The sequence below is a fragment of the Anomaloglossus baeobatrachus genome, chromosome 3 (assembly GCF_048569485.1).
Source record: "Anomaloglossus baeobatrachus isolate aAnoBae1 chromosome 3, aAnoBae1.hap1, whole genome shotgun sequence".
NCBI lineage: Eukaryota > Metazoa > Chordata > Amphibia > Anura > Aromobatidae > Anomaloglossus > Anomaloglossus baeobatrachus.
The window spans coordinates 424,355,758-424,382,538 of NC_134355.1; the positions used below are offsets into that span (position 1 = coordinate 424,355,758).

A 26,781-nucleotide genomic window follows, 5' to 3' on the forward strand; every position below is an offset into this window, starting at 1 on the left:
CCGTTATTCCCCCTCCTGCCGCTTTACGCAGTCCCTCATTGCTCATTTACATACACAAGGACGCCTTCCCCATGTAACTGTCCTCCCGAAGTTTTGCGCATGTGAACGCTTTTTCAGATGATTGCGCAGGCGCGAGATTATGGGCGGCGCTGTTATTGTCATCAGCAGCGTTAACCAAGTACCCGCCCATAATCTCGTGCCCGCACTTTTCCCTCTGACTCCACTGTTATGCGCAAGTGCTGGCCATATGAACCATGTTACCTATTACTGCTTGCACGAGATTATGGGCGGGTACTTGGATGACTTTGCTGATGACAATCACAGCGCCACCCATAATCTCGCGCCCACGGTAATAGGTAACATGGTTCATATGGACAGTGCTTGCGCATAACGGTGGAGGCAGAGTGAGAAGCGTGGGCACGAGATTATGGGTGGGTACTTGGATGACGCTGCTGATGACAATCACAGCGCCGCCCATAATCTCGCGCCTGCGCAATCACCTCAAAAGCGTTCACACTTTGCACAGTGCTCACTCCCGCGAGAGTGGCACTGGGCATGCACAAAACTTCAGGAGGACAGTTACATGAGGAAGGCGTCCTCATGTATGGAAATGAGCAATGGGGGACGGCGTACAGCGGCAGGAGGGGGAATAACGGACGCCAGGCAGCCCGCCCCCGTGACCATAAAAACAGATTTGCATACAAAAAGGTAAGACTTCATAAAGTATTTTTTTAGGTCTCAAAGGGGGCACAATAGCAACAGGAACCTTTCCAGAATGCAGCCCAGGAGCTGCAGAGGGGAATCTTTTATTTTTTTTGCTAAATTTCTGGTGACCGTTTCCCTTTAAAGGGAACCTATCAGGTGCAATCTGCACTCAGAGCCAGGAGCAGTTCTGGGTGTATATTGCTATTCCCTGCCTAACTGTCCCTGTATACACTAGCATAGATAAAGGCATCTATAGAAAAAGTATTTTTAAAGAGCTTATATCTTATGCTAATTAGCGCGGGGACTAGTCCCAAGGGCGTTACTTCACTTGGCTAGTCGGCTCACATAGCGTGTTAGTACTCACACAGGGGCGTAATAACATGCTAACATGCTATGCGAGCCGACTAGCCAAGTGAAGTAACGCCCTTGTGACTAGTCCCCGCGCTCATTAGCATAAGATATAAGATCTTTAAAAATATTTGTTCTTGATCTCTTTATCTATGCTAGTGTATACAGGGACGGTTAGGCAGGGATTAGCAATATGTACCCAGAACTGCTCCTGGCTCTGAGTGCATATTTCACCTGACAGGTTCACTTTAAAGGGAACCTGTCACCAGATTTGGGGCCTATAAGCTGCGGCCACCACCAGCGGGATCTTATGTACACATTCTAACATGCTGCATACCTCCCAACCGTCCCGGATACAGCGGGACTTTCACGCTTTACGTTGTTTGTCCCGTTGCCACGGGCGGGACGGCCGGCTCCCGGGCTCCACCCACCCACTCTCTCTCCGCCTCCCTGCTTTTCCCTCCTACCATCCTAGTAGACGTGGCATAGAGAGGAGCGCTGCCTGTGCTGCTGCTGGTACAGTAAACTAATCTCCCCAGCGCTGATTTCCCTCCCTCCCCCCTCACCCCGGCCGGAGCCTGTCTGTGCGGTCGGCCGGCCGCCTGTCTGTGCGGTCGGCCGGCCACCTGTCTGTGCGGGCGCCCCCCTGCCGCCTGTCTGTGCGGGCGCCACCCGCCGCCTGTCTGTGCGGGCGCCCCCCTGCCGCCTGTCTGTGCGGGCGCCCCCCTGCCGCCTGTCTGTGCGGGCGCCCCCCTGCCGCCTGTCTGTGCGGGCGCCCCCCTGCCGCCTGTCTGTGCGGGCGCCCCCCTGCCGCCTGTCTGTGCGGGCGCCCCCCTGCCGCCTGTCTGTGCGGGCGCCCCCCTGCCGCCTGTCTGTGCGGGCGCCCCCCTGCCGCCTGTCTGTGCGGGCGCCCCCCTGCCGCCTGTCTGTGCGGGCGCCCCCCTGCCGCCTGTCTGTGCGGGCGCCCCCCTGCCGCCTGTCTGTGCGGGCGCCCCCCTGCCGCCTGTCTGTGCGGGCGGCCCGCCGCTTCATTGTGCGGGCGGCCGGCCGCCTCTCTGTGCGGGCGGCTGGCCGCCTCTCTGTGCGAGCGGCCCGCCGCCTGTCTGTGAAGGCGGGCGGCCGGCCGCCTGTCTGTGAAGGCGACCGGCCGCCTCACTGTGCGGGCGACCGGCCGCCTCACTGTGGCTGCCTGCGTGTCCGTGCTGGAGGCCCGCCGGCTGCCTGCGTGTCCGTGCTGGAGGCCCGCCGGCTGCCTGCGTGTCCGTGCTGGAGGCCCGCCGGCTGCCTGCGTGTCCGTGCTGGAGGCCCGCCGGCTTCCTGCGTGTCCGTGCTGGAGGCCCGCCGGCTTCCTGCGTGTCCGTGCTGGAGGCCCGCCGGCTGCCTGCGTGTCCGTGCTGGAGGCCCGCCGGCTGCCTGCGTGTCCGTGCTGGAGGCCCGCCGGCTTCCTGCGTGTCCGTGCTGGAGGCCCGCCGGCTGCCTGCGTGTCCGTGCTGGAGGCCCGCCGGCTGCCTGCGTGTCCGTGCTGAATGGGTGTGGATGGGGAGTGGATATGGGCGTGACTGTGAAATGGGTGTGGTTAGGGGGCGTGGCCTAAAAATTTGCCGCGGTGCGCTACGCGCGCCGCAAACTTTGTCCCTCTTTTCCTTCTTTAAAAGTTGGGAGGTATGATGCTATGTACTGTATGTTCTCTCCATGTTTGCTCTTTCCTCATACTCAAAGGCTGCAGCTACACTGATATACAGTATGTGTTACAGAAAAGTCTCAGTCTCAGAAAAGTGGTGCAATGAAAACATCTGTGCAACTTGCTGATGACATTGGAAAACATTTGCCACTGTGTTGCACAAGGTCGCAATGTGACATTATTGCAAAATCATTAGATGCAGGGTACACTGTGATCTCAGGACTGTGACACATTTCACTAAGTAGCTTTATGGTAACTTGTGAAATAAACAAGTTGTACTTTAAGTCTTTTAACTTACGGTGTTTGGACTCTTACGGTGAGTGCCCACAATCCAGTGGACCCAGTGTGTTTTCTCCTCTGTTACATAGTTACTTAGGTTGAAAAAAGACCTAGGTCCATCTAGTTCAACCTTCCTACACCAGTTCTACATTTGGTCACTAAGTCATTTATAACCAACAATTTTTTGTGTACTGAGGAAATCATCCAGCCCTTTTTTAAAAGCTGTTATAGTATCTGCCATTACTACCTCTTGTGGTAGGGCATTCCACAGTCTGACTGCTCTAACTGTAAAGAACCCTTTCCTATTTAACTGTCGGAATCGCTTTTCTTCCACTCGCAGTGAGTGCCCCCTGGTCCTTAGTATTGTCTTTGGAAGGAACAAGTCATGTGCCAGTCCTTTATATTGACCACACATGTGTTTATACATATAAATGAGATCTCCTCTGAGACGTCTTTTTTCTAAGCTAAACATATCTAACTTTTTCAACCTGTCATCATATGGGAGGCCTTCCATTCCTTGTAGTAGTCTAGTTGCCCACCTTTGAACTGTCTCTAACTTCTGAATGTCCTTTTTAAAATGTGGAGCCCAAAACTGGATCCCATTTTCCAGATGTGGCCTTACAAGTGATTTATAGAGGGGTAACAATACGTTGGGATCACTGGATCTAATCTCTCTTTTTATACACCCTAAAATCTTGTTTGCTTTAGCAGCTGCTGCTTGAATTTGAGTACTGCTGCTCAGCTTATTTGTAATGAGAATACCTAAGTCCTTCTCCTGTTCTGTAGTCCCAAGTTTACTTCCATTTAATGTATACGCAGTTATAGGATTACTCCGTCCTAGGCTAGTGTCCTGGGCGGGAGAGCACACTGTAAGTGCACATGATCAGGACTACTGATGCAGCGTAATTTCGCTGTGTTCCCCTCTCAGCGCACTAGCGTCTCCGCAAGAATAAATTGACATGCTGCGGCTCAGGAAGCTGCGCCGCATGTCAGTTTACAGAGCGTCTAAAAGAAGCACAGTGGGCAGGAGATTTCTATAAATCCATCCACTGTGCATGTTCTGTACAACGCAGCTTTTTGGACTCAGCAAAACCAAAACGTTACTAACACTGATCATGTGCACTCACCCATAGGCCCCCTTCACACTTCCGTGAAAAACACGCACGTGTGTTACGGGCCGTTTTTCGGGTCCGTATCCCAATTTTGTGTCCGTTTTTATGGTCCGTGTGGCATCTGTGTGAATTGCGTATGCTAGCCGTGTTTGTGTGTAGAACGTCCGTGTGTGCGTGTGGAATTAACGTGTATGTGTACGTGGAATGTCCGTGTGCAATGTCCGTGTGTGTGATGCACAATGTCGTTTATAAATGTCGGCTGACAGCCGACAGAGTTGCGCGATGAGAATGAACTCGGGTGAACTTCACCCGAGTTCATCCTCATACCGCGGCTCTGTCTGTGTCGAGTACTGATTAGCGGTCACCCGCTAATCCCCCGAGTGACTGACGTTTCCCCCCCTCTCTCATACTCACCGATCCCCGATCACCAGCGCGGCGCTGCACGGCATTCACACTGCTGCGGCGGCTTTTACTATTTTGAAAAAGCCGGCCGCTCATTAAACAATCTCGTATTCCCTGCTTTCCCCGCCCACCGGCGCCTATGATTGGTTGCAGTGAGACATGCCCCCACGCTGAGTGACAGCTGTCTCACTGCACCCAATCACAGCAGCCGGTGGGCGTGTCTATACTGTGCAGTAAAATAAATAAATAAATAATTAAAAAAAAACGGCGTGCGGTCCCCCCCAATTTCAATACCAGCCAGATAAAGCCATACGGCTGAAGGCTGGTATTCTCAGGATGGGGAGCTCCACGTTATGGGGAGCCCCCCACCCTAACAATATCAGTCAGCAGCCGCCCAGAATTGCCGCATACATTAGATGCGACAGTTCTGGGACTGTACCCGGCTCTTCCCGATTTGCCCTGGTGCTTTGGCAAATCGGGGTAATAAGGAGTTAATGGCAGCCCATAGCTGCCACTAAATCCTAAATTAATCATGTCAGGCGTCTCCCCGAGATTCCTTTCATGATTAATCTGTAAATTACAGATAATAAATACAATAAACACACACACCCGAAAAAATCCTTTATTAGAAATAAAAAACACAAACATATACCCTGGTTCAACAATTTAATCAGCCCGAAAAAGCCCTCCATGTCCGGCGTAATCCAGGATGGTCCGGCGTAATCCAGGATGGTCCAGCGTCTCTGTCACTGGATCCAGTGTTGACAGCGGGTAACCTCAGTGACAGCTCAGCTGATCGCGCGGCACTCTTCATTTGCTGCGTGGAGCTGACAGGAGCGGCTGTGTGTGCTGCAGCTCCTGTCACCTCCATGCAGCAGAGCTGGACGCGACGCTGGACCATCCTGGGTTCCGCCGGACATGGAGGGCTTTTTGGGGCTTATTAAATTGGTGATGAGGGAATTTGTTAGTGTTTTTTATTTCTAATAAAGGATTTTTTTCGGGTGTGTGTGTTTATTTACTGTAATTTACAGATTAATCATGGAAGGTATCTCGGGGAGACGCCTGACATGATTAATCTAGGATTTAGTGGCAGCTATGGGCTGCCATTAACTCCTTATTACCCCGATTTGCCAAAGCACCAGGGCAAATCGGGAAGAGCCGGGTACAGTCCCAGAACTGTCGCATCTAATGTATGCGGCAATTCTGGGCGGCTGCTGACTGATATTGTTAGGGTGGGGGGCTCCCCATAACGAGGAGCTCCCCATACTGAGAATACCAGCCTTCAACCGTATGGCTTTATCTGGCTGGTATTGAAATTGGGGGGGGGGAAACCGCACGCCGTTTTTTTTAATTATTTATTTATTTATTTATTTTACTGCACAGTATAGACGCCCACCGGCTGCTGTGATTGGGTGCAGTGAGACAGCTGTCACTCAGCGTGGGGGCGTGTCTCACTGCAACCAATTATAGGCGCCGGTGGGCGGGGAAAGCAGGGAATACGAAATTGTTTAATGAGTGGCCGGCTTTTTCAAAATAGTAAAAGCCGCCGCAGCAGTGTGAATGCCGTGCAGCGCCGCTCCGGGGATCGGGGAACGGTGAGTATGAGAGAGGAGGGGAAAATGACCGACAGACTGTGAGAGAGGGACAGAGATAGTGACGGACCGACAGAGAGAGAATAGAGACCGAGAGGGAGAGACCGACTGACAGAGAATAGTGATTGACAGACATTGTGAGACATCGCTCGTTTCCAGTGTTTTAGGAAACATGCGAGAAATGTATTTAGAAACTCGGATGACACTAGGATGGTGTGAGTGCCGTCCCGTGACATCCGATTTTTTACACGCTCCCATAGACTGGCATTGGAGAGACTCGCAGTAGAAACTCGCAAAAAAGCAGCATGCTGCGATTTTTTTCTCAGTCCGATTCGGACTGAGAAAAAAATCGCAAATGCGAGCTGAATCATTGACTAACATGTGTCCGATTCCAATGCGAGTTTTTCTCGCATTGCTCTACTGCGAGAAACTCGCAAGTGAGAAGCAGCCCTTATTGAGCAAAATGCCGCATGGGAAAGTGGGCTTTTTAGCATATAGAATAATATACTCAGTTTTTGGGTTGGTATTTTTTTTGGGAGGGGGGGTGGTTTCATGTTTTGCACCTTGGTGCTGCAGCCAATGCTCCCTCTTTTGTAGCTAACAAATTAGAGCCCATTTAAATGAGTTGATAAGCATTCTGTGGAGTCTTTGGTCGCCAATAATCAGATTGTTTAAAAATGCCAACAATCGCCTGATGAATAAATAAAACGCTTGTTCGTCAGGTGATTATTAGTTCATTAAACTCATTGTGCTCAGCAGAATGTCGTTCAGTGTTAAAAGGATATGCCGTTAACAACATGATATTCTATAAGCACAGAACAAGCTTATTAACAATCATTCTGTGCTCATAGTCTTCTGGTGAGCCGGACTAAACCAGTGATTAAACTACCTCTGATCAGCCTTAGGCTAGGTTCGCACACTGCGTCTTTTCAACTCTGCGTTTTTGTGCGTTTTTGGCCGCTAAAAACGCACCTGCGTCGAAAAAAACGCATCAAAAACGCATGCGTTTTTGCCGCGATTTGGTGCGTTTTTGGCTGCGTTTTGCTGCGTTTTTGATCTCTGCGTTTTGCTGCGTTTTTCCAATGCATTGCATGGGGGGAAAACGCAGGAAAGAACTGACATGTCCATTTTTTTTTTTTAACTCAAAAACGCAGGTAAAAAAAACAGATGTGTGCGGACAGCAAAAATGAAAACTCATAGCCTTTGCTGGGGAAGCAAAGTCCTGCAGTTTTGAGGCCAAAAACGCACCTGAAAAACGCGCAAAAACGCCGCGAAAAACGCACTGTGCGCACATAGCCTAAATAAAGCAAATCACCAGTCTTTTACTGTTTGGGTAGTGTATGTGGACCTTTCCTCCTGTCTGAGACCCGCAACACACATCCGTTTAATTTGTAGGTGTGTGGTACGTATTTGCACGTACCGGAGACACGTACACACGGAGACCCATGTTGTTCTATGGTAGATGGCGCACACACACGTAAAATCACACGGAACGTGTGTCCATGTGATAAGTACGTGTGTGCGTTTTTCTACACGGACAACATGTCCGTTTTTGGCTGGCATCACGCAGACACGGACCCGCTAAAGTCTATGGGTCCGTGCCTGCACGGACCGCACACGGAGTATGTCCGTGTTCAGCATGTTTCGTGCGTGTGCGTTTTTACACTAGCGATCTTATTTTTTTTTTTTTTTTTTAAATTAAATTCAGTATACTTACCTTTTTTCTGCTGTTCTCAGTCATACTTACATTGGCGCTCGGTTTTTTTCTTCCCCCGGCTCATACCGCTCCCCGATCACCAGCACGGCGAGGAACAGCTGTGCAGAGAATACGCGGCAACAATTACTTTGAAAATGCCGGCTGCTCATTAATCAATCTCGTATTCCCTGCTTTCCCCACCCACCGGCGCCTATGATTGGTTGCAGTCAGACACGCCCCCCACGCTGAGTGACAGCTGTCTCACTGCACCCAATCACAGCAGCCGGTGGGCGTGTCTTTACTGTGCAGTAAAATAAATAAATAAATAATTAAAAAAAAACGGCGTGTGGTCCCCCCCCATTTTAATACCAGCCAGATAAAGCCATACGGCTGAAGGCTGGTATTCTCAGGATGTGGAGCCCCCCTGCCTAACAATATCAGTCAGCAGCCGCCCAGAATTGCCGCATACATTATATGCGACAGTTCTGGGACTGTACCCGGCTCCAGCGTCGCATCCAGCTCTGCTGCATGGAGGTGACCGGAGCTGCAGAAGACACCGCCGCTCCTGTCACCTCCACGCAGCTAATGAAGGAAATAGCGCGGTCAGCTGTATTCAGCGTTGGCCGCGAGTAACCTCAGTGACAGCTCAGCTGATCGCGCTATTGCCTTCATTAGCTGCGTGGAGGTGACAGGAGCAGCGGTGTCTTCTGCAGCTCCGGTCACCTCCATGCAGCAGAGCTGGATGCGAAGCTGGAGCATCCTGGATTACGCCGGACATGGAGGGCTTTTTCGGGCTTATTAAAGTGGTGAACCAGGGTATATGTTTGTGTTTTTTATTTCTAATAAAGGATTTTTTCAGGTGTGTGTGTGTTTATTTACTGTCACTTACAGATTAATCATGGAAGGTATCTCGGGGAGACGCCTGACAGGATTAATCTAGGACTTATTGGCAGCTATGGGCTGCCATTAACTCCTTATTACCCCGATTTGCCAACGCACCAGGGCAAATCGGGAAGAGCCGGGTACAGTCCCAGAACTGTCGCATATAATGTATGCGGCAATTCTGGGCGGCTGCTGACTGATATTGTTAGGCTGGGGGGCTCCCCATAATGTGGAGCTCCCCATCCTGAGAATACCAGCCTTCAGCCGTATGGCTTTGTCTGGCTGGTATTAAAATGGGGGGGGGGACCGCACGCCGGTTTTTTTAATTATTTATTTATTTTACTGCACAGTATAGACACGCCCACCGGCTGCTGTGATTGGGTGCAGTGAGACAGCTGTCACTCAGCGTGGGGGGCGTCTGACTTCAACCAATCATAGGCGCCGGTGGGTGGGGAAAGCAGGGAATACGACATTGATTAATGAGCGGCCGGCATTTTCAAAGTAATTGTTGCCGCGTATTCTCTGCACAGCTGTTCCTCGCCGCGCTGGTGATCGGGGAGCGGTAAGTATGAGAGAGGGCTGCTAACTTCAGTCACTCGGGGGATTAGCGGTCACTGGTGAATCCTTCACAGGTGACCGCTAATCAGTACGCGGCACACAGACAGAGCTGCGGCATGACAATGAAGTCGGGTGAAGTTCACCCGAGTTCATTCTCATCGCGCAACTCTGTCTGCTGTCAGCCGACATGTATCAACGACATTGTGCAACACACAAACGGACATTCCACACGGACATTCCACGTACACATACACGGACATTTTACACGTACACACGGCTCGCATACGCCATCACATGGATGCCATACGTACCGAAGAAACGCCCCAGAAAAACGGAACACGGACCCGAAAAACGTACCGTGTCACACGCACGTTTTTTTTGCGGAAGTGTGTTTTAGGCCTAAGGCTGCTTTCACACATCCGGTTTTAGCAGAGCCGGCCAATCCAGCTCTAAAACCTATGCAACGGATGCGGCGACAAAACCGCATCCTTTGCATACGTTTTTTACATGCGGCCCGTCCGGTTTTGCCGCTTGCGGCAGGCTACTGAGCATACGCAGTGGAAAAAAACGCATGCGGCGGCCGGATGCGGTGTTTGCCGCATGCATGGCATGCATTGCAAATTGCGCCGCATCGGCCGGATGCGCCGCGATGCAGTTTTTTTTGCCGGACAAAAAACGTGCCAGGCAATGTTCCATCCGGCCGCCGCATTGGCTAAATCTGCCGCATGCGGCAAAAAACGGACGGAACGCAGGCCCATGCGGCACAATACGGCACTAATGTAAGTCTATGCAAAAAAACGCAACCGGCGGCAAAAAAAAACGGTTGCGGTTTTTCTGCAAAGCACCGGATTGTGCCGCACAGGAAAAACCGGATGTGTGAAAGCAGCCTAACTTTCCCTGCAGATACTATAGCTAATATGACTAATAAATGTATACTGCATGATATCCCCAGAATGCACTTTTTGAAAACCCATTGAAAATCTATTTATAGAAAAACAGTAAGGCTCCCTGCACTTTTTGAGTATTTGGTGAGTTTTTTTACCTCAGTATTTGTAAGCAAAAAATCCAGAAGTGGTGCTCATGTTTCTATTATACTTTTCCTCTGATTGTTCCAATCTTGGTTTTGGCTTAGGCTAAGTTCACACATCAGTCACAATCCGTAGCCTTGAGGAATTACGGTATCCTGCAAAATATTTTGCAGGAATCCTGTTTTCCCCCATAGGCTTCTATTAGTGACGGATTGTGACTGATGATGCTGCGTTGCATCCGCTGCGTCGCGGTCAGTTGTTTTTTAACTGACCACCGGGCGGGAGCAACGCAGCATGTAACGTTTTTTGAGCAGCACGATCCGTAGGATTTTGCTGTGCATGCGCTCTCTGGCTCCCCGCCCCCGTAACCAGGATAAACATCGGGTAACCAAGCAATGCGCTTTGCTTAGTTACCCGATATTTACAGTGGTTACGGGTGCACGGAGCCCGCGCTAAGCTGGTATCCAAGATAAATATCGGGTAACCAAGCAAAAAGTGCTTTGCTTTTAGTTACCCGATATTTACCCCGGATACAGTGTGCAAGGAGGCTGACACTTCACCACTCGGCTCCGCCCCCTCCCGCACTCCGCATGTACACACGCACTCACACACACACACACACATACTCACACTCACTCACCTGTCCCCAGCCATGCAGACCGCGGCACTGACGTCCTCAGCTCCGCCCCCAAGCTCCGCCCCCCCCAAACTCCGCCCCCCGAGCTCCGCCCCCCCCAAACTCCGCCCCCAGCACACAACGGAGTCCGACAAAGAAATTATTTTCTTTGTCACCGTTGTCATCCGTTGTACAACGCATCAGTCACATGCGTCAAGCAACGCATGTGACTGATGCAAAACAACTGAAGTGTGAACTTAGCCTTACAAATACTGAGCCAGAAAACTCCCCAAATACTCAGTGTGTGCATGTGGCCTAAGGACTAGGGCAATGCTGGCTGGTGCAGGGCTCATACAGGGAACTGTCTGTGGATAAAGGGAGAGCATGCTTATCTGCCAGTACTCATTTGCACATTGTTATACACCTCAAATCCCAGGGAACACCACACTATGTAAGTAAATATTATAATTCCTCACTGGATTGTTTTTACAAAAGCATGTAAGTGGCAAATATTGTTAAGTTTTATGATGCTGTGAGCGAAATACACTTCTTCTATGCCTTTTGAACGCCAAATTTATAAGATTCATTTTACAAGCGGTTAAAAAATCAATACAGCATAGCCTTCTGTGGTGTACCCAGGATTTCTCATTTATTAGCCAATGTAGCCACTTTAAATAGGGTCACAGGAAAAGGATAAGTTCCCTCCAAACTATGATCCAATAGGAACTTTGGGGGCATAAATAGAAATGTGAAACTTCCCCACTCGTGAGAGTTGAGCCTAACATGTATGGGCTGCTTCCAGGTTAGTGGGTGTGAATGGCTTGGATGGTGGTCTTAATAGTGCTTCCTCCCTTCCCTACCTCCTCTGCCTGGAGATCTTACCCCTAGACCCCAGCTTCTATTATAAATAACTCAATGACAACATGGGCTTAAAAAATAATGGAAACATTGTTCTGCATTTCGAGCATGCCCCTATGACGTGACAGCAATGGTATCATACCTGGAAGGAGCCCATACAGTCTAGCATTTACCCACTCATCAGTAGTTGATGACCCTGACATCAGAAGTTATAGGATAAGATGGATACCACAGACTCACAATCCAATGGATGTGATATTTAAAGGATTTTTTCAGAATGTTTAAAAAGATGCTGTTAGCTTCCCATAGAGATAAAATTTGTAAAACATGTATACTTATTTACTTCTAGCTTCTCGTTATTTGCTCTCCCTGATAGTCTTTTGATACATTGGTTACAGCAATCACATCCCTTATATTTCATGTGAGTGCTTCAGCTGTCACTGGCCTCGATATTATTCGGCATTATTGGATGCAGAAGTCCTGTGTATATTGGAGGTGACTACTGCAGCGAAGGTATACCGAGGATGGGCGAACAAGGGATGTGGAATTGGAACAACATGGGTGATTAGGAAATATTTTTGACTTTAAACATATTATAAAATATATTGGAATATCCCTGTAGTGGTGGTTAGAGATGAGCCATCCTGAAGTTTGGAGTTCGGTACGAACTCAGACTTTTCCAACAAAACAAAGTTCGAGTTCAGGTGCTTTATAAAAGCAAACCACTGAAGCAAGCCTCGCTGTGCTCGGGTATGCACGGGGCTCTGCTCAGTGTGAGCCGCTTGCAGTGTTTGACCAGCTTGCATTGGGGATAACAACAGCGTGATCAGATGTAGTGTGAACGCAAAATAAGTAAATAAATATGGAAACAAAAAAAATGCCCACCAGCCCCCGGAGGTGTTTTGTTTATGGCTGGTTGAATGTGGGTGGAGACCTGAACTGCCCAATCAGTGACTTCAAATGAAGCTTAAAAAAAGCTTCAAATTAAGTTTAAAATTCAAAAACAAACTTTAAAAATGTTCAGCTGGAACAGCAGAACCCGAACTTCCAGGGGTCCGCTCTTCTAAAGTGGTGGTCCAACTGCTTTAATTGATTTCCTTGACCGTAATATTTGTTTGTGATATTAGATTGTAAGCTCTATTGAGGACAAGGGCTAATGTACAGATTCTGTACTGTGCTACAAAATATGCAGGTAATACATCAACATGAATAAATAGTAATATACCAGTTTGATTCCACCATTGTGTTCACAGTGATCTGCTGATCCCCTTTGGCTGGGCTGACATTTTTTTTATTCACAGTCTGACAACATTCTAAAGAAAAAGAAAAGACTATAATAGAAAGATTGTCGCCTGTTCTGTGTTGTGGAGACACTCCTGGATTTGTCATACAAATACTGATCAGATATACTGCTGTGTGAATAAAGCCTAATTGAGATCTTTATGTAGTGCTAAAGGGGTTTCAATACGTAACAGATTGTTTTAATTTAGGAAATGTATGTCCCACCAAGTTCCCAAACTTCACCTATGTAACGTTTTCACATGTATCTATGATATACAGTATAAGAAGATCATCCTGACTGGATATTCCCTTTAGTATACTCACACTTGGAAGCCATGGACTGTGTAATTGAATTGTATGATTTTAATTGAATTGTTTGATTACTTTCATAGTAATGTGAGGCTGAATACAGCTGTTATGTCAGGACTACAACTGTTTCCCTATGAATAACATTATTGCTCTTCTCTGGATATATGCCTGGGTGCCTGGATTTATTCTGATTACATCCAGAATGTCATGAAGCTTAAAGGATGCGTCCACCCAGAACCAATTAATAGTTACCTTATCAAGTGACCTAGAAAAGCAGCTAACAGAGAATGTTTTAGCGGAATTATCCTTGAATAATACATACACTGTTACAGGTTAGATCCCATTACTCTACTGTAAGGCTAAGTAACAAGGACGAGGCGGCGATAAACTCACATTTATCACTTCATGGTAAAAGTCCTAACACCGAAAATGTAAAATCACTGTACAGGTGAACTAAGAATAACCACAGGGCAGAGAAACACGATGAAGAAAATAATTTAGTAATGCTTTTTTATATAGTGCTAATATTTAAAACATGGTTCAGTAGGCAGGGAGGGAAACATGGCTCATAAGTGGAGGCAGGGAGGGAGATATGGCTCATAAGTGGAGGCAGGGAGGGAGATATGTCTCACAAGTTGAGAAAGATACACATTTCTCTGATATAATATATTACTAATTTTCTTATATTTGCTTAGAATGATTTATGTTTGTTGAAAGTACAGTTCCTATTTATCTCTTTGTATATTGCTATATAAATATGTATGCACATCTCTTCATAATGAGTGGCATACAATAACTTGACTGTCAAAATTTGAATCCAATAATGGTTTTATTTTGCAGTTCCTACTGAGTTTACAGTTTTAATTTGTTTTCATATCCTTATGTTCCAGCTATTGCCTACAGTTCTCTAAACTGTGAGCCCAAATCATTGCCTTCCTCTGGCCCGTTTATGTTTTTTATTCTACATCATTAATATTAAAGCTGTGAAAGTGTGTGTAGTGAAAGAGGGAGTAATGAAATATTGATGCAGTGATTGTCTCTTTCTCCAGAGTCCATGGTGTTGCTGGGCTCCATTGACTGCGCTCAGCTGGTGTCTTTACTGCGGTTTCAGCTCAGCAGAAAACGTCGCCTACAGCAGCTGAAAGAGAAAGAAAATGGGGGAAGGAAAGAAGTAGAGAACAGCGTGCGATTTCAGGTGAAAAGATGTATTTTATAGTAATGAAGTGTGTAAGAGTAATAAAGTTTCAACTTGAAGTAGTTATAATATTCTATGTGTGCCTTTCTGAATGTATTGCTGCATTTCTAGATGAATGCTAGGCCTCAGTTAAAGGGAATTTGTCAGCAGTTTTTTGCTACCTCATCTGAGAGCAGCGTATTGTAGGTGAAAAGATCTTGAGTCCAAGGATGTATCACTTAGATTATTGACTTCTGACACAATCAGAATCTTTAGATTTTGCCATGTAGCAGTGCTAAGAAAACTGTCCCACTCACACCAGGTTTTCTATAAGGATTGTACATTAACAGTGAGGTGTCAATCACAGCAGGGGGCATGTCAGATTACCTTGCTTGTAACACTGTAGAAATCCTGCTTGTGCCCTGCTGCTTAAACAAATGTGGCACCCCTGTGCCTCAGGCGCCACAGGGTATTACACCACTTTTCAGGGGTAATATCTATCCCGGGTCAGGAGGGGGTTAACCTGCTCGTGCCTTCAAAATACACACACATACAACAGTAAGGTGCTTACTCACAGGGGGTTGGACTAGGGCAGACAGGATAGTTAGCCATCACGAAGCATGGGACTTTCCCCGTCGCTAGGACAGCCACCGGGGGCAAGCACCACATGGGGTAGAAGTAGGTGCAACCATCACACTTTAGACAGAACCTTCCCGGGCACAGCTTGGGATAACACCTAGCACTGACTACTGGAGTTAGTGTTTCTCTCTCTTCGTGGGCCCGTGGCTTGGAGCAGGAGGCTTGGCCTCCTAGCAACTTCACTAAAAGACTTTTCGGGCACCGGCGGTGACCGCCGACTATCCGGGATCGGCTGGAACCCATCGTGGCAGAGATTGGTACTCTGGGGCAACGCCTGAACTACCTGTGAGTAAAGACTTGGAACCGCAGCCCCTGCCTCTGCCTCTCCTTTACCGGCGCCAGCGTCCCAGCGCTTCGGCACCAACAGGGACTACTACCACCCCCGTCATCCTCCCCGGAGTAATCCCACTCTGCCTGTGGGGAGCAACACCATCCCGGCTGCACCTGACATCTGCCCTGGTGAAACAACCTGCAGCGGCGGCCCCCTTCCCTGCACGCGTACCACAGGTGGCGTCATGATCATCTAATAGACTTTCCTAACTGTCAACGTCACCCCCATCCTCCACCTCCATCCTACCTACCACCATCCGACCCTCCTTTCTGTACGCCTCGGGGCAACGGAACTGGGTCAGGCCACCCCGTGACATTGCAGAGGATCTGCACCCCTGGCCCAGCAATGAGTAGGTTAAAACACCTGCCACGTGGGGCGCTACACAAACATAGCAAATAAACATCAAATCAGACCTTGACAAGACAGGCATCCCTGAACTCTGTGTGATAACCCTTGCAGCATGCTATCTTCAGCTTACATAGCAAAACCTGCTGACATATTCCCTTTAAAACCTGTCTTTTTTTATACAAAAATCTGCAGCCCTTGCAAATGGTTATAAGTGCTACATGTGGTGACTGAACAATTTTCCACTATTATATAGTGGGCATGTCAACTCTGCTAATTTTGACAAGTCACCCATTTTTTATGATCCCCCTGTTTACTCATTCAACTATCTTGTTCACACAATCTGTGTCCTCCGATAGAATATTTTTCCCCAAGATCTTTGCACCAGCAATACTGCCATACTGGATGCACAGCACAGGGATGAGATAACGTGCAGTAGCTAGCTCCTACTTCACAGGAGCAAAAACTTTCAGCCAAGCACTCCTTTCTTCTGAGATGGAAGATGGCTCATAGACTTTCAGGAGCCAAGAAGTGTGCTCCTATTAAAGTGTTTGTCCAACAGAACAAAATCATGTTCAATTGTGTTAGAAACGTTATATCCCAGCACATATGAATGCCTTTTCTTTTTTTCTTTTTTTAAATGTCTAATGTCCCTTTTTCACTTTTCTGGCAGCGCCTTTCCATGTTGGATTTGACATGAGAGAATTTCTTGCTCCGACACCAGTAACATGTACGAGGGAGCCTGGCTGACTTTCTCATTGCAATAGCTAGGCAGATCCCCTTTCCTATCTGTGCGTCAGACTGTGAAGTGTGATGGCCTAGCTACTGCAATGAACCGATCAGGCAGCCCCCTTCAACACATCACTGGTCACAGTAACTTCTCTCCTGTGTCGAGCAATGAGACATATTCTGTTTATGAAACAAACTCCAGTCTTAATAATTGTGCCCTATGTGTCAGTCACAATGTTGTTCCATAAAGTTTCCTAGTTGGATTCAGTTTGGATTAGAAGAGTAGCTTTCCTTTATGTGTTAGTGGCGTTTTAGGTTTAAATGCTGTTATTTTTCTTTAGATAGAAACTGAGGAGTCCACATTTTCTCCACCACGAGTAGGGGAAAGTCGGAAACCCCTTAAACCTGCTCTGAAACGCAACCAGAGTAACCTGACAGAACATTCCCAAGGTATTTCAAATTCTGGAGTAAGATCTGATATACAAGAGAAAAGCAGTGGAAGAAGGAATGGAAAAAAAATCTCTTCTCTTTTATTTACAGATGATTCTGATCCTTCCGTAGCTGCCTTGAAAAATATATTCTGTGCCAAAGACTTTGCTGAAAATATGGAGGTAAGCAAGCATCCATACAGTGCAGTTACTATCCCTTGTCTGTGCGGCATGCTTTGTGCATTCTCATTACTTTGTATTTCATTGAGACCTGCTTCTGTCCCTTACGTTACTCACAGACTAACCATTCCTTTGCTTTACCCTTTCACGCCATTATTAGTCACCATGTAGTGCTGAAATTTGTTTTCTATGTTGTTGTAACATAAGTCCCCCAAGAATCCTGCTTCTGCCTCAAAGGTTAAGGGCAAACGAATACGGATATGTATGAAGGTAAGTCCACAAATAATCTGTACCATGTGCTTCCTCATTACACCGCCACTAATCTACTGCATGTGTCGCTACGTATGTTATGTGCTTGTTGAGTCTGTCCATACGTTGTCTATACCACAAATGTGACCGATTAATTCAAAAACATTACTATTACAATTTAAATGAAAGCCTCAAAGGACATCCATGTCCAATTAATTTCCTTCTATGTGATGAACCATATGACGTAAAATAAAATAGCTCTTGTGTTTCAGGGAGAAGACATGGATGAGATCGATACAATGACACAATCACAGGTGGGTCTGAATCTGAATGGGTATCACATTAAAAAGTGTGTGTCTGCTCGTTTGTTACTCCTGTACATTGTTAAGATGGCACAAGACCCCAGAATTATTTCAGGCCTTCACAACCCTTAAGTCAAAAGTGACCCTTTAAGGAATCTTGTCGTATGACTAAAGGCTGCTTTACACGCGTCGATATCTCGTGCGATCGCCTTTGCGATCGCACCCGCCCCCATCGTTTGTGCGGCACGGGCAATTTGTTGCCCGTGTCGCACAAAGTCGTTAACCCCCGTCACACGTACTTACCTCCCGAACGACCTCGCTGTGGGGGAGGAATGTTCGGTGTCACAGCGACGTCACACAGCGGCCGGCCAATAGAAGCGGAGGGGCGGAGATGAGCGGGATGTAACATCCCACCCACCTCCTTCCTTCCGCATTGCCGGCGGGACGCAGGTAAGCTTTGTTCATCGTTCCCAGGGTGTCACACGGAGCGACGTGTTCTGCCTCGGGAACGATGAACAACCGGCACGCAGAAGGACGTTCGATTTTTTGAAAATGAGCGACGTGTCAACGAGCAACGATAAGGTGAGTATTTTTGCTCGTTCACACTCACTCGTAGCTGTCACACGCTACGATATGTCAAACGATGTCGTATGTGCGTCACTTACAACGTGACCCCGACGACATATCGTTTGATATATTGTAGCGTGTAAAGCCCGCTTTAGGATTTATGCCAGATCAGAACCTCAATTTGCAGACACGGTGTTTCGGGATGGTTGTCCCGTTACACATAGCGACATACCAGCGATTCCACCAGTGATCCGACCTGGCAGGAATCACTGGAACATTGTTACATGGTCACTGTTGAGCTGTCAATCAGACAGATCTCCACAGCGACCAGTGACCAGCCACCAGCGACCCGTGTAACGAAGGCTCCCTGCACACTCAGAACCAGCGCTCGTTGGTCTTCCGCCGTCAAACTCGCCGATGCGTGCTGCACAGCGGGAGACCAATAAGCAAAAAATGGTCCTGATCGTTTTGTCACGATCAGCGACCTCGCAGCCGGGAGCCACTCGCTGCTGCTTGTCACACACAGCGATATCGCTGTGAGGTCGCTGATACGTCACAAAACCTGTGACGTTTCAGCGATCTTGCTAGCGAACTCGCTATGTGTGACGGGGGCTTAAGACGGGATCTAAAGGGGAAGCTATTCTCCTTAGGGAGACTGACACACCAAGCCTTCATAACAAAAGCTTTATTTACACGTCTAACATTTGAATGTAATGTTATAAGGGGTCCAAAGTAGTGAATGAGTTAACATCAAACTACAATGGGTACAAAAAGTATTCAGACTTCTTTACATTTTTCACGCTTTGTTTCATTGCAGCCATTTGGTAAGATCAAAAAAGTTATTTTTTTTTTCTTATTAATGTACACTCTGCACCCCAACTTGACAGAAAAAAAAACCAAACGGTTACATTTTTGCAAATTTATTAAACAAGAAAAACTGAACTATCACATGGTCATAAGTATTCAGACCCTTTACTCAGACACTCATATTTAAGTCACATTCTTTCCATTTCCTTGTGATCCTCCTTGAGATATTTCTACTCCTTCATTGGAGTCCAGCTGTTTAATTAAACTTATAGGACTTGATTTGGAAAGGCATACACCTGTCTATATAAGACCTCACAGCTCACAGTGCATGTCAGACCAAATGAGAATCATGAGGTCACAGGAACTGTTCAAGGAACTTAAAGACAGAATTGTGACAAGGTACAGATCTGGCCAAGGTTACAAAAGAATTTCTGCAGTACTCAAGGTTCCTAAGAGCACAGTGGCCTCCATAATCCTTAAATTGATAAGTTTGGGACCACCAGAACTCTTCCTAGACCTGGCTGTCCAGCCAAACTGAGCAATCGTGGGAGAAGAGCCTTGGTGGGAGAGGTAAAGAAGAACCCCAAGATCACTGTGTCTGAGCTCCAGAGATGCAGTAGGGAGATGGGAGAAAGTTCCACAAAGTCAACTATCACTGTAGCCCTCTACCAGTTGGGCCTTTTTGGTAAAGTGGCCCAATGGAAACCTCACCTCAGTGCAAGACCTATGAAAGCCGCATAGAGTTTACAAAAAACACATGAAGGACTCCCAGACTATGAGAAATAAGATTCTCTGGTCTGTAGAGACAAAGATAGAACTTTTTGGTGATAATTCAAAGTGGTATGTGTGGAGAAAACCAAGCACTGCTCATCACCTGCCCAATACAATCCAGCAGTGAAACATAGTGGTTGCTGCATCATGCTATGGGGCTGTTTTTTAGTTGCATGGACAGGATGCAATTGAAGGAAAGATGAATGTAGCCATTCAGTATCCAGTATCCTGTAAGAAAACCTCTTCCAGAGTAGTCTGGACCTCAGACTTGGCCGAAGGTTCACCTTCCAACAAGACAATGACCCTAAGCACACAGCTAAAATAACAAAGGAGTGGTTTCAAAACAACTCTGTGACCGTTCTTGACTGGCCCAGCCAGAGTCCTGACCTAAACCCAATTGAGCATCTCTGGAGAGACCTGAAAATGGCTGACCACCAAAGTTCAACATCCAACCTGACGTAACTGGAGAGGATCTGCAAGGAAGAATGGCAGAGGATTTCCAAATCCAGGTGTGAAAAACTTAATGCATCATTCCCAAGAAGACTCATGGATGTACTAGCTCAAAAGGGTGCTTCTACTCAATACTGAGCAAAGGTTCTGAATACTTATGACCATGTGATTTTTTTCAGTTTTTCTTGTTTAATAAATTGCAAAAATTTCTACATTTCTGGGGTTTTTTTTGTCAAGATGGGGTGCAGAGTGTACATTAATGAGAAAAAAAATTAACTTTTTTGAATTTAACAAATGGCTGCAATGAAACAAAGAGTGAAAAATTTAAAGGGGTCTGATTACTTACCGAACCCACTGTATGTACCAGTGCTGTGCTATAGTTGAAGAAAAAAGACGTGGATCACACATCTAAAACTATAAATTGCCAGTGTTATCTTGTATTTGTACATTATATATTCATATGGCGCTTTGATTAAAGGGGTCATCTGGGACTATTATATTTTTTTTAGTGAGGCTTAGAAGTTACCAGCAGGTAGTTATCTCTTTTACCCTGCCATGATCTGTCCTGCCTAAGGTGACAATTCTACTACTTCCTTTGATCTCAAGTCAACAGAGCAGCTCTTTCTCTTCCATGCTGATTGAGAGCCGACTCCTTCCAGATAGGCAGCTAGGAGCCTACTATAAATCAGTATGATTTCGGCAGTGACAGATCAGAGTGGAAGAGAAGGAACTGCTGTAGCAACGCGACATCATAGGAAGCAGCAAAATCGCCAGTATTAGGTTGGAGTCACACAAGCGTATGGCATCCGATGCGACTCTTGGCTGCCGCTGTGCTGTGAGTGTAAACTGAGTGTCATGCCACTGTGATCGGATCCTGTGATCAGATCACAGCTGTGGAGGAGAAGGCGGGTGCTGTGGAGGAGAGGGAGGAATTAATCTTGCTATTTCCTCCATTGCCAGCTGATGCAATTAGCGCACTGCACTCCAGTGTCATCTGAGTGCAATGAGATGTTTCACTCGCACCCATAGACTTGTATGGGTAAGAGTGAATACGGATCGGATTCCACCCGCAGCATACTGCAAGTGTTTTCTTGGTCTGATTAGGGCTGAGAAAATAATCGCAGATGGGAATGGCCCCATAGAGTAACATGGGTCCGATTGGAATGCGATTAGACTACTAGATAGAGTTACTATTTTTGGTCTCTTTCTGGTCCCAGCTACATACTGTAATTAAACCATTACACAACATTCAAACCACATCTAAAGCCTACTCACATGTTGAGCCTCAATTGCAGAGTCATCAGAGGTACACGACACATGTGCAAAATAGTCTCCATTGATGTCATTCCACTGCACAGCTTTATGTGGTTCATAAATATAAATGAACTAGAAGGTGGCCTGATTCTATGCATCGGGTATTCTAGAATTTACGTATTGTGTAGTTCATGTATGATTTTTGTTATATATATATATATATATATATATATATATATAGAGATGTTGTTGTGTGTAGTTACCAAGTGTTTGTGTAGGCGCTGTACATGTTCTGGGTGTTGTCTGGGTGTGACGGGGGGTGAGAGCGGTGTTGTATGTGTGTTGCGTTGTTTGTGGAGCTCTGTGTGTCTGTAGCGTTGTGTGTGTGTTGCGCGGTTTGTGTGTGTGTGGTGTGTTTTGGGGGGAGGTATGTTTTGTGCAATGTGTGTGTTGTGCGGTATGTGCGTATATTTGTGTGTGCCGCTGTGTTTGTGTGTTGGGTGTTGTGTGTGTGCAGCGTTGTCTGTGTGTGTGGGTGTCTGTGTAGGGCAGTTGTTTGTGGTTCCCAGTGTGTGTGTGTGTGTTTGTGGTGTGTTGTGCAGTGCGCGCGCGTGCGTGTGTGTGTGTGTGTGTGTGTGTGTGTGTGCATCAGCCTCTCTTCTCTCAGCCTACCTCTCCCAGCCTCCCTCCTCCCAGCCTCCCTCAGCATCAGCCTCCCTCTCCCAGCCTCCCCAAGCATCAGCCTCCACCAGCATCAGCCTCTCTCCTTCCAGCCTCCCCCAGCATCAGCCTCCGCCAGCATCAGCCTCTCTCCTTCCAGCCTCCTCCAGCATCAGCCTCCCTCTCCCAGCCTTCCCCAGGATCAGCCTCTCTCCTCCAAACCTCCGTCCTCCCAGCCTTCCCCAGCATCAGCTTTCCCCTCCCAGCCTCCCTCAGCATCAGCCTTCCCCAGCATCAGCCTCTCTCCTCCCAGCCTCAGCCTCTCTCCTTCCAGCCTCCCCCAGCATCAGCCTCTCTCCTTCCAGCTTCCCTCAGCATCAGCCTCCCCTTCCCAGCCTTCCCGAGGATCAGCCTCTCTCCTCCCAGCCTCCTTCCTCCCAGCCTCCCCCTCCCAGCCTCCCTCAGCATCAGCCTTCCGCTCCCAGTCTCCCCCAGCATCAGCCTCCCCAAGCATCAGCCTCCACCAGCATCAGCCTCTCTCCTTCCAGCCTCCCCCAGCATCAGCCTCCCCTGCCCAGCCTTCCCCAGGATCAGCCTCTCTCCTCCCAGCCTCCTTCCTCCCAGCCTCCTTCCTCCCAGCCTCCCCCTCCCAGCCTCCCTCAGCATCAGCCTCCCCAAGCATCAGCCTCCACCAGCATTAGCCTCTCTCCTTCCAGCCTCCCCCAGCATCAGCCTCCCCAAGCATCAGCCTCCCCCAGCATCAGCCTCCCTCGTCCCAGCCTCCCCCAGCATCAGCCTCCCCCTCCCAGCCTCCCCCAGCATCAGCCTCTCTCCTCCCAGCCTTCCCCATGATCAGCCTCTCTGCTCCCAGCCTCCTCCAGCACGCCGTGCTCCTCTGCCGACACTCACACACCCGATCGCATCCACTCACACACACCCGATCGCATCCACTCACACACACCCGATCGCATCCACTCACACACACCCGATCGCATCCACTCACACACACCCGATCGCATCCACTCATACACACAGACACTGACGATATCGCACATACGCGCTGATACTCACAACATCCGGACATACCACATGCCTCTGGCCATGTGATCCTCCGTCAGGTCCTGGAAGATCACAACAGCACAGTATCGAGGCCGAGAAGCAAGCGATATCGCCGGATGCTGTGAGTGTGTGGATGCGATGTGAGGTGTGTGTGAGGTGTGTGTGAGGTGTGTGTGTGTGAGAGTGAGTGTGATCTGATGTGTGTGTATGTTTGTGTGTGTGCTGTTATGTGTGTGCGTGTGGATCTTCCGCTGCAGCAGGACCTTGATGCGCTTGTAACCATGCGAGCATGGTTACCAACGTATCCACACCACTCCCGTGCGAGCGGGGGCCGGGGGGGGGGTGGGGGTGGGGGGGGGGAGTACAGTACTCACCTCCGTGACAGCCGTGTCAGTTCGGGGAATGCGCGGGGGGGAGGGGGAGGGGGAGTACAGTACTCACCTCCGTGACAGCCGTGTCAGTTCGGGGAATGCGCGGGGAAAGGGAGGGGGCGGGGCCAGAGCTAGCGTGCATTGCGTGAGGGGGGCGGGGCGTGGCGTGGCCGAATTGCCAATGCCTGCAGGGTGCCGGGGCGAGAGGCCAATCTGTGGGGGGGGGCGGAGCCTGGGCGAGCGGCTGGCCAATCCGTGTGGGGGCGCAGCCTGGGCGAGCGGCCAATCGGTGTGGGGGGGCGGGGCCATGGCGAGCCCAGCGGCCAATCAGCTTTGTGTCACTGAAAGGACACAATTTTAGAGCAAGACAGACAGATAGACAGACAGACAGACAGACAGACAAAGGCAATTATATATATAGATTAGGTAAAAATAACTTGTGTACAGAGCAGGAGGAAATAGGGTAGAAAGAGGTTAACAACATAGATGTATATGTAATTCATTTTCATTGGGAACCTGGTTGACAAATCCACTTTCTTGGAAACTATTATCGGAGCTGTTACACGCAACAACGTCGCTAATGACGCTGGATGTGCGTCACGAATTCCGTGACCTCGACGACGACATATCGTTAAATATGTCGTTTCGTGTAACGGGGCCTTTAGGAGTGAGCTTTGGATATCCATCAAATGTGCTTATTATACTAGGTCATCTGTGACCATGTGAAAGAGGACACAAGCTGGACTTGGCCCATCACCAATTCTGCTGGATCATTGCTTTTCACTCTTGCTTCCTTTCTTCTAACACACCAGAAAATATTCACATTGGGTTTTGGATGAACTGCCTTCCTATTTGTGTCTTCTAGTAATTCTAATACAGGATTATTGTCACATTCTCTAATAACTCTGTCTGGGACAAGCTGCTTGGAGTAGCTCAATATAGAGGTGCTGTAAGGTTTATTGTGGGAAATGCAAATTCGCTGAATGTTGCACAGCGATGTACAAAGCAGGATTTATACAGTTACCCTTACCTGATATTCTGAACAGATGTATTGCTGCTTACTTTCTAATGCCTTATAATGTATAAATAATTCATCGTATTCTGTATTACTTTTTTTTTATTACTTTTTTATTACTTTTGTATTATTGCATTTCTATGCAGTCTACTGTAGAAGCAACAAGCCTCCTTTAATAACACATAGCCCCATAAAGGAGCGCTTTTTAGGTAATTGCATAAATCAGAGAAAAAGATGTATACTGCTGTCAAGTGTGTTATTATAATATGAGTTACTGTGCAGTTTTGCAAACAATTATTCTATTATGATATCCACATTTATTTTTTAATGGAAAAAAACATAAGAAATTATGCAGTACTAATTTTAGTAAAATGAAGTAAGCCTCTACATTGTAAGGATGAGGTTGTATAATTGTGAAATCATTTTCATCAGATTTTAGAGTGGGAAGAGCTTCAGCTGGATGAAACAATCAATTTCAACAACTGCAAAATTGACCCCGCGCCATTCCAGTTGGTGGAAAGAACATCTCTACATAAAGTACAGTGCAACTATTTATCTACCTATCTATCTATCTATCTTTGTCTCTAGCTATCTCCATGTACAGTGCCTTGCGAAAGTATTCGGCCCCCTTGAATTTTTCAACCTTTTCCCACATTTCAGGCTTCAAACATAAAGATAAAAAATTTACATTTTATGGTGAAGAATCAACAACAAGTGGGACACAATTGTGAAGTTGAACGATATTTATGGCTTATTTTAAATTTTTGTACAAAATAAAAAGCTGAAAATTGGGACGTGCAATATTATTCAGCCCCTTTAAGTTAATACTTTGTAGCGCCACCTTTTGCTGCGATTACAGCTGCAAGTTGCTTCGTGTATGTCTCTATCAGTTTTGCACATCGAGAGACTGAAATTCTTGCCCATTCTTCCTTTGCAAACAGCTCAATCTCAGTGAGGTTGGATGGAGAGCATTTGTGAACAGCAGTTTTCAGCTCTTTCCACAGATTCTCGATTGGATTCAGGTCTGGACTGTGACTTGGCCATTCTGACACCTGGATATGTTTATTTGTGAACCATTCCACTGTAGATTTTGCTTTATGTTTGGAATCATTGTCTTGTTGGAAGACAAATCTTCGTCCCATCAATGTATAAGAGAACTCTGGTACTGCATTACTGCTATATGAAAAAATGAGATTTTTAGTTTATGAATTGGCCAATGCATGTAAGCCCGGAAACCAAACGGCAAGGTAAATCTCAATATTCCGGGTCCCTAACTAAAATGCCACTATCTAGGTTAAAAACATCCATGCCTGGGCAGCTAGAGTAAAAATCTAACTTGAAATGCCACTATCTGGACTAACCTCCATGTCTGGGCAGCTAGGACTCCTGGTATAAGGATTGTGAACACAGCCTGGTTTATAGGGCGGAGTGCTCAGTCAGAAAAAAACTCACTGCAAATATTTCAAAAGACTGACCTGCACATCCTACAAGTGTGTATAGGTGCCAGCTGAAAAAACCTAGCAAATACAAAATGGATACAGCCGCACACTAAATGCCATCAATGTATAAGAGAACTCTGGTACTGCATTACTGCTATATGAAAAAATGAGATTTTTAGTTTATGAATTGGCCAATGCATGTAAGCCCGGAAACCAAACGGCAAGGTAAATCTCAATATTCCGGGTCCCTAACTAAAATGCCACTATCTAGGTTAAAAGTTAGGGACCCAGAATATTGAGATTTACCTTGCCGTTTGGTTTCCGGGCTTACATGCATTGGCCAATTCATAAACTAAAAATCTCATTTTTTCATATAGCAGTAATGCAGTACCAGAGTTCTCTTATACATTGATGGCATTTAGTGTGCGGCTGTATCCATTCTGTATTTGCTAGGTTTTTTCAGCTGGCACCTATACACACTTGTAGGATGTGCAGGTCAGTCTTTTGAAATATTTGCAAATCTTCGTCCCAGTCTCAGGTCTTTTGCAGACTCCAACAGGTATTTGGCTCCATCCATCTTCCCATCAATTTTAACTATCTTCCCTGTCCCTGCTGAAGAAAAGCAGGCCCAAACCATGATGCTGCCACCACCATGTTGACAGTG

At 47.3% G+C, this 26,781-nt stretch overlaps 1 protein-coding gene across 2 annotated transcripts in view; it reads left to right on the forward strand.

The window, feature by feature from the left end:
- Positions 1–26,781, forward strand: part of CLCN2 (chloride voltage-gated channel 2) — a 223,752-nt gene that overhangs the window by 190,361 nt on the left and 6,610 nt on the right. Inside the window, exons 17-22 of one of the 2 annotated variants that reach the window (XM_075340340.1) lie at positions 14,397–14,542; positions 16,907–17,015; positions 17,106–17,176; positions 17,381–17,443; positions 17,695–17,736; positions 25,111–25,215. In XM_075340340.1, the coding sequence (XP_075196455.1) occupies positions 14,397–14,542; positions 16,907–17,015; positions 17,106–17,176; positions 17,381–17,443; positions 17,695–17,736; positions 25,111–25,215 (536 nt within the window). The remainder of the gene's footprint in view (positions 1–14,396; positions 14,543–16,906; positions 17,016–17,105; positions 17,177–17,380; positions 17,444–17,694; positions 17,737–25,110; positions 25,216–26,781) is intronic. The other variant, XM_075340341.1, reaches the window with a different exon arrangement.